This window comes from Fulmarus glacialis, unplaced genomic scaffold, assembly GCF_000690835.1.
Source record: "Fulmarus glacialis isolate BGI_N327 unplaced genomic scaffold, ASM69083v1 scaffold21193, whole genome shotgun sequence".
Lineage (NCBI taxonomy): Eukaryota > Metazoa > Chordata > Aves > Procellariiformes > Procellariidae > Fulmarus > Fulmarus glacialis.
Genome location: NW_009202609.1, coordinates 36,038 through 44,356, shown reverse-complemented (window position 1 = coordinate 44,356; position 8,319 = coordinate 36,038). Strand labels below are relative to the sequence as shown.

At 51.3% G+C, this 8,319-nt stretch overlaps 1 protein-coding gene across 1 annotated transcript in view; it reads left to right on the top strand.

Moving 5' to 3' along the window:
* The first annotated feature begins 2,295 nt into the window (after nt 1-2,295).
* CSF1R (colony stimulating factor 1 receptor) overlaps nt 2,296-8,319 on the top strand; it is a 19,885-nt gene continuing 13,861 nt past the window's right edge. The window contains exons 1-3 of the mRNA XM_009574361.1: nt 2,296-2,344; nt 6,820-7,065; nt 7,880-8,164. Coding sequence (XP_009572656.1) covers nt 2,296-2,344; nt 6,820-7,065; nt 7,880-8,164 — 580 coding nt within the window. The remainder of the gene's footprint in view (nt 2,345-6,819; nt 7,066-7,879; nt 8,165-8,319) is intronic.

Below are 8,319 nucleotides of genomic sequence, written 5' to 3'. Positions count from 1 at the left end.
CTGCAGGCAGGAAGAGATAGCCACCAATGAGGGAGGAACCCCAGCAGACAGCTTGTCCCACTGAGCATCCCCAGGTGCTCCAGCATCCCCCAGCCCAGCTTGGGGACCCATGTGTACAGGCTGTGTCTTGTCACCTGTGGACCACTGCCATCAGAGACACTCTGCAAGAGGCCTCTTTAAAGAGAAGAAGGGAGGCTGAGAGATTGTTTCCCTTCTCTGTATTAAACCTGTCTGGTTTAATACTTGTTCACACTGGTGAGTCAGTTCTCTCTGAGCTGGCATTTGTTCCTGGAAAAAAAAAAAAAGAACAAACTTAAAAAGAAGAAGGAGGGAAACAAACATCCTTCAAACATTCTTTAAAAAGCCCCTTTGGCTCAAAAGGAGGAAAGAATAATCAGGCAGACGTCTCCTGTGGCCCAGCCGCTCAACAGCCCCCCAGGTCTGAGCAGGAGCCCCCCAGCGCACCACGCTGCCTCTACTTTGTGTTATTCTTCCCCACATCCTGCCAGGAAAAACTGCTGAGAGGAAGTCTTCTCTGGCCAAAAGCTGCCTTTCCTTCTCTCTGGGCTCCCTCATGCTCTCCAGCCATCCTTCTGGCCAAAACCAGGAGCTCTCTCCATGTTCCCATGACTCTTAGTCAGCCATGCACTAATCTCCAGCATAGTCAGCCATGCTCTAATCTCTTGGCCCCAAGACCTTGTCTTGCTGGTACCTCTCTAATTGCCCCCTTTGGAGAAGCCCATTCCCCTCCGGTTTGTGGAGGCATGAGGGGCACTCCTCTGCCTGCCACCCTTGCATTGCAAGTGCAGATTCAACAGCTACCTCTGTGCAGACATTTTGGAAAAGCCCATCTCTTTCTGCCCACGTTTTGCAGCCAGTGTCCCTGTCACTTCCCCGCTGATGGGACTGCAGCTGGGTGCAGCTAAGACAGAGCCCTCCAGCTCACCCCAGGCAGGATCTTCCTCCCCTGTGCTTCCCAGCACTGTCAGGTGGTGGCCAAAACTTCCCACCCCAGAGCTGCCGTGAACTGTCATGAACTTCTGCTGCAGCGTGAGGTTATCCAGAGATAGAGCAGAGAGCAAGGGACACCCTGTGTCTGATTTGATCTGCTAACATCTTGCTGATTTGAGCATCCCTGGGAGACCTGTTTTGCTTCAAGCCTACCCTCACCCCCTGTTTTGGAATAGGTGTGGTCCGGGGGAGGGTTAACAAAGTGCTAATTACTGCTCCCAGGTGCCTGCCAGGTTTTCAATTAGAAAACAGCTTCAAAAAGCCTCCCCACCAGGAAGGCAGTATGACTGGGTGGGATGGACTCCTGGGGAGGAAGAGTCCTTGCTTGAGCCCTGTGGCTGCCTGATGGTGACAGAGTTGTTGTGAGCCCCAGGCTTGGAAGAACTGGGAGAGGAGGAGAGCTGGGATCCCCATGTGTCCCCCAGCCCAGCTGAGGACAGGGAAGGGTCTGCATGCTGGACCCCAACATGTCTTCCTGCTGGGGAGGGTGGTGAAGGCAAGCCTGCAGCTAGCTGGGCTCGACCCTGCCTCTGCATGGTGCTGGAGTGGGTGTCATCTTGTGTGGCCACGGACCCCTCTCTGCACCAGGGATCATGCTCTTGGTTAAAACAAAATAATTTGTCATCTTCACAGGCCTTTTCCCACCTGGGAGCTGCCCCAGGCTGAATCATCTTCGAGGGCCTGCTGTGAGGGAGTCAGCCATGTTCCTGTGTGGGTCCTCAGGACCTGAAGGCAGCAAGATCCACCAGGCCTGAGGCAAAACTTGTCCTGCTGAGGTAAAATGGAGTCCCCTGCCATCAAGGCAGGTCCCAGCCAGGTTCTTTGTGTCCCCAGGCAAGAGGAAAGAGTATAGAAGTCCCTGGGGGTTTGGGTGGCAGCAGCCAGGGCACATCAGGATTGTCCTGAACTCCGGCATGGTGCCCTGGCGAGCGGTCTGGGGCTGAACCCCTCTCTGAGGCAGGAGGGTGGCCCCAACAGTGGGGGAGAGGGGCTGCAGCGGGGTGCGTGCATGGCCCCCCCTCTGCCAAGGGGGTTTGTCACCAGTGACGTCTCAAAACATTGCTTTCTTTTTTTTTTTTTTTTTTCCCTCCCCTTTCAAAACAAACAAAAAAAGGGAATTTCTTAACTTGTGGTCAAGTCAGAAAGGAGAAGCTCCTGCCAAGGGAGCGCTGGGGACGGTGCCCGTGAGGAGAGGCGCCCACTGCTCGAGAGAATCCTTCAGCTGCGCCCCTGCTCCACACTGGGGACACCACGGTCTCTGCAGACACCATGGTCCCTGAGGACATGGGTCCTGCTCTTCTCATGCTGCTCACCGCAGCCAGCATCTGGCACGGTAGGTCCACTGGCCCGCCAAAGCCCTTCGGTGTCTCCATGTCACTCCAGGGCAGGTTTGGGATGCAGAGAGGGTTTTCTGGGTGTCCAGTGTGAGTGCTCTATCCCTCCTCGGGTGAGGAGGGATGACAGCCTCGGTGGGGCTGGGAACAGGGCAACGCTGAAGTTGGACTAATGGGCATTTGGCTCCTGGTGGTGGAGCATGAAGCTGGGCTCCCAATTGTGTCTACCAGAAGCCTGCTGTGGGCTGGGATGGTCCCTGCTTCTGGAGACCGCTTCATGAGGCGGCCACCGCTGCTGTGGGCAGGTTCAAGGAGCCTCAGCATGGGCTGGGAGCAGGCAAGAGAACATGTACGCTCCATGGCACAGCAGGGAAGAGACACTGGCTTGGCTTCTAGTGCAGACTTGGCTGTAGGAGCTTGCTGAAGACCATCCAGAACTGGCTCTCATTATAGAGGGAGGACAGTGGTGAAAGAAGGTGTGTTGCCAGTCTGTGTTGGCTGTGGAGCTAGCTATGCTGAGGGCTCACTTTTGGCTGCCTGCAGCACTGCCAGGGTAAGACCAAGAGGTACGGAAAGCTGCATGCAGCATAGGAAGAGCCTCGGCAGTGGGGAGACAGTAAAGGGAAACTTTACCTGTTTGTTTGGGTCTGTGTGGGGGTTAGGAGGAAAAAGGAAGCTGAAAGTGTGTCCTGAAGGAAGCTGTCTCTGAAATAACCCTTTGCCCAAACGGGGCAAAAGCTGGAGGTGCTTGGCCTTCAGGTGAAAGAGTTAGGAAAGTCGGTTGCATCGGCACCTTCCAAAGCACCTTGTACCTGGCTGGAGATGTTTGAAGATTGCTGTTTTCTGGTGGTGCTGGCTTACACAACAGTGCTGTAGAGCCGGGTGTTAGACCTTGTGATGGAAACAGAACTCGGGCAGCCAAGAAGGGAAAGGTGAACATGCCTGGTTTTTGAGGCTGCGGAGATGGCTGAGAGGCAATAACCCATCAACCTCAAGAAAGAGTCACTAAGCCTGTTTTGAGGTTTGCAACCAAACAGGCAGAAACCAGTATTACTAATCTGGCGTCTTAAGTGCTGGCAGCCTCTCAGATATTGTGTGACGCTTTCTTTCGTTATCCCTTTGAGCTTGCTCCCCACATGATGAGACTATGGTGGGAAGTCCCCCCTGGAAGGGGGCAATCTGGGGTGGAAAGCATTCAGCATGTAACAGGGAGGCAGTGTATCCCTCTTGAGCCACTGTTGTGTTCATATTTTCAACCCGGGAAATTTGCATCGTTCTCGCTGTTGCACTGCATGGCGTGTCATGTCTTTGACATGCTGAGCAGGCTTTTTCCAGGTCTGCTGTGCTGGGAACTGGGTTGTGAAGGCTGCAGCGTTTTTAATTTCTTATGTTTTTTTTAAAGATATTAGGGACTAGGCAGGTCTGATGTAGATTTGTGAGAGATCATAATGATATCTCCCAGGATCTCTCTGAAGGTTCCTTGAGGCACTGGGCAATGCAGGTCACCAGCTCATCAGGCACTGTCTGCCATGTCAGGGTGTTAGACACACATTTGTCTAAGTACCATCACTGCTGGCCATCTGCAGCACAAAGCTGCAGCATGCAAAGGTTGTCCAAAGCAATAGCCTCAAGCTGGAGCCAGAGCTCCCGCCTCTTGGATTGCAAGCGCATCTTCTGAGAGCTCCCACGGCTGATGTGGTATGACCATTATGATCTGGGCTCTTGCTGGGGGAGTGTCAGGGGCTCAAATCCCAGCTTCAGGTCAAGCAGAGGAAGGATTTGAAACCTGATCAGCTCACTTCTGTGTTCTTGGTCATCCTGAGAGGTCTTCCTGGGGTTTCTTTTGTTTTCTTGTTGTTAATGAATTTAAACCTCTGAGGTAGAAGGCCCAGGCAGAGATGTGATAGGCACCCTTTTCCCCATCCCCTGCGCCCAGATACTGTAGGTTACTCTGGGGAAGGTGTCCTCAAAAATCAAGCTTTTCCCTCCCATTGTTGAGGTGGGAGCAAGGGGAGTTCAGGCCTGGTATGGGTCCCGCCCAGGGCCAGACCTTAGCCTAGTTAATCCCCCAGGACCAAGTCAAGTTCCTGATGACTGGTTTCTGTGGTAAGGTTGTTCTTGAGCCTCTCTATCTTACTAGCCTTCACTTCTCCTTCCTCACCATTTTCAAACCCTCAGCAGAGGAAAGTAATGTTTTGGCTGGCATGGGAGAGGCAGGGACAGAGCCTGCAGCTGTAACTAGAGGTCATGGTTACACAACCCAAGTGTGGTAAAACCTTTGGCCAGCAGTTACTGGCAATGCTGCGGAAGCTGCTGAAGAGCAGCAGAGAGACATCCTTGGGCTTTGTGCAAGATTGCACACTGGTCAGCAGGGAGAAAGCCTCCCGCAGCAGCCCTGCTTCCCCATTCTGGAAAAGGACCTGCTGGTCTGACTCATCCCCCAGCACACACGAAAGAATGGATGCTTGGGTGGCCTTCACTTGGCATTGTCCTGCATTTAATGTCTCTGCCCTGTCTGACCTTTTTATCAGAAAGATAAAAGCATTTAAAAAAAAAAAAACAAACACAAAAATAAAGGGAGAAAAAATTCAAATATTCCATGCTCCGAAGCTCCCTGTCCTCTGCTTCTTCCCCCAGGGCCACTGAGTTTGATCCAGGCCTTGTTTGGGTTTCCCCTAAGCAACTGCATTGTTGTCATGCACCAGCAATGCTCTCCAGGGCCTCAAGTCTCGTATTCTCAACCCTTCGTTGCACGGAGGGAGGCATCAGCCCAAGACTGCTTAAATGATGCACTTTGAGCTCTGATGGATGGGCTCTGGTGTTAGAGCCCTAAGCACAGCTGGTAGCACAGGACACACATTTGTACCTCGGACATAGTCTTCCTTGCTAAATGAGCTGTGACCAGGGGTGGATGAGGATGGGTGCGTGCTTCTGCTGGCTGTGTTACAGGGACAGTGTCCAAGGCAGCACCTGGGAACAGATTTGCTTTAAACTGTCTTTGCTGCCCATGACCATAAATAGCCTTCTCTTTTCTCCCTGCAACAAAGGCTGTAACGTCTGGCCACTACTCCCCTTTCCCCTGAAGAATATACAAGTGCAGCTGGACTAATGGTGCCATTATAGGGTGACTTGCCCTCTTCCTCTTCCTGATGAGTTAGGTTTTTATGTTCATTTGGACAACAAATCTTTCAACTAAAGAGCTCCTATGAGTCCAGAGCAGTCTGCTGCAGAGTTTGAGGCATCACAAGACCAAACTCAGCCCTTGTTTCTGCTGCCACCACCCAAGAGGAGCACTGCCTGCAGTGACCTCCTCTACAAAGAGCAACAAATTGATAAGTTGGGCAGCTACCTTTCTACTTACTATTATTTGAACCTGGGTGTGTGTCCCTTTAAGATGTGAGGATGGGTTAGCAACTGGGAAGGAAAGCAGAAGTGGGAGAATAGCCCTGGATAGGGGCCGGAGGGGGGTGCAGAGCCCCCTGAGCACAGATAGCCATTTGCAATGTTTCCTGTCCTCCCCGAAGGCCTGGCGTGGGGGTGGCAGTACCACTTCTTCCCTAGCCCCGCAGCGCTGATTCATTTCTCACTTCCCCCCCACCCTAAATATAGGTGGTGACTCAAAGAACTGGCTGATGCGGCAAAACAGGGAAAAAATATTTCCCCCTGACGCTAAGGGCTGGAGTGGGACCCTGGTTCCCCTTTATTCAGCCAGTATCTTCAAAATACAGACGGCATCAGAAATCCAGCTGGGTTGCAATGCCAGTGTCGGTATGGCCTGGTGTGCTGTATGTACAACTGCAGCTATGGGCTTTCCTGAGCCATTCAGCTTTTCTGTGCCTCAGTTTCCCACGCCCAAATATGAATAATGATGCTGACTCACTTCATAATGTTTTGGTGGTATCTGCGAGGAAAATATACTGTTTGACTCTAAGATAAGGCATAAGTAGGTGTCCTTCAAAATCCAGTAACCAAAAAGCATGCACTGACCTGCTCTGCAGAAGCTTTCCAGGTCTGTTCTAGCTCATCACAGCACCAATGCAACAAAGAGTTCCATCCGCTAGACTTGGCTTAAACTTCACCAAATGATGTTATGGGCTTACCAAGTTCATATAGTAGCTCCAACTCTGCCACAAAAGGAAAACTGTTGTAAGAAGAGGCAAAACCCAACAGGAATAATTTCCAAGCTAGCATCTGGCTTAATCAGCTCCAGATGATTGTTTTTTCTGTCCCGATGCTCTAAACGTTCACATGTGGGGTTTTCTTTCGTCCCTGAAATTCATTGCTTGGAGTATCAGGCCATATCAGTCTGGTGGGTGGAGAATGGCTGGAGTGACGCAAGCCGAAAAGCCAGCTTGGATCCCAAGCCCAGCCTTTTCCTGATGCTGAGCTACTCCTTGCTCAGCAGTGTGAACTCCAACAGAGCATCATTAGGCATTATTTCTGCATCCTCACTCTTTCTCTTTTTCCTTTGTAGGCTCAGCATCCCCAGTGATCAGCCCTGACCTCCCTGCTCTGGTTGTCAACACAGGTGATCCAGTCATCTTGCACTGCTCAGGAGAGTCCGAAGTTGAATGGAAAAGCCGAAAGGATACATTCAGCAACCAAACCAGCAGCACGCTCAGTATTCCCAAAGCCACTTACAGGGATACAGGCACCTATAAGTGTGCTTACGTCAACAGCACCGACAAGGGCATTGCAACGGTACATCTGTTTGTGCGAGGTAACCAAGCTTCCCTCTTCCCACATATGCCGGCAGAACAGCCTCCTTTCAGGGAGCACAGGCGTTACACAGGTCGTCTCTATGGCTGTGGTTGTGTGTGTGTTTGGGGGAGCAGTGCAGGCTCCTACTGGGGCAGTGGCTCACCCACAACCATGCAAGCTCACACACAATGGGGCCTGTGGCTGAAGCGCTGGGGTAGGGTACAGAGCATCTACATCTCATGCATATCTGTGAATGGCCTGGACCTCTCCCTCCATCTACCTTGGCTTCCCTTCCTGAAAAAACAGGGATGAAAGTCTGTTTGGTGTTGTAATGAGCAGTGGGATCTGGAAATCAGAGAACTGTATTGCCAGTACCCCAGATAAGGGAAAGTCACATGAATCACATCCTCACAATGTGACCTGAACCCCAAATATTCTTTTACCCCAGAAGAAGTTATGCTGTGGTAGCTCCACCACTTGAGTTCACCCCTGCCCTTGTACCAGAGGTACTGTCCTGGACAGGGAAGCTGGAGGTCTGATAAATAAAACTAACACCATGGTGAAAAGTTTAATTAGAGGTAAGCATAATTCTCAGTCTCTCTTGCCTGTGTACATTTGAGTTGATTGCTGTGCTCTCCTCAAATGCCTTAGCTGGAATTGGGCTTGTTGTGTGAGTTTTTGGAGGCTGAGTCAGGCAGGCATTGAGTAGGGCTGCCCCAGCATCGAACTCCCACTGGGCAGCAATACTGCGGACTTGCCTTTGCTGGAATGTGTTTCTCAGCTTCAATGCATTTTCTGATCCTATTCTCCGGCCTATCTTGTCTTCTCCACAGATCCCAATAATGTGTGGTATACCCCGACTTTCCGGATCTTCGTGACCAAAGGTGGTAATGCTGAGCTCCCCTGTCTCATCACAGCCCCTGAGTACGGATCCAGCGTGACTCTGATAATGGATGACACCTCTCATCTCTCACCCGGGACCAACTATTCTTTCAGTACTGAGAAAGGAGTAACACTATACAATGTGCAAAGCAAGCAGAAGGGCTTTTACCGATGCCAAGCAGTGATAAATGGAAAAACAGAGAAGTCATCAAGAATAAGACTGCTTGTGGAAGAAGGTAAAGGATTGTTGCTGTCCTCAGGGAGACAGCAATAGCTAAGCTGGCCACAGTAGATAGTTAAAGAAAAGCTCATCGCCAGTGGTAGGAAAGACCTTCTGAAACTGCAATCTTTAAAGGGTATTTAATGGAGGCAAAATTCCATCAGCTTCTGG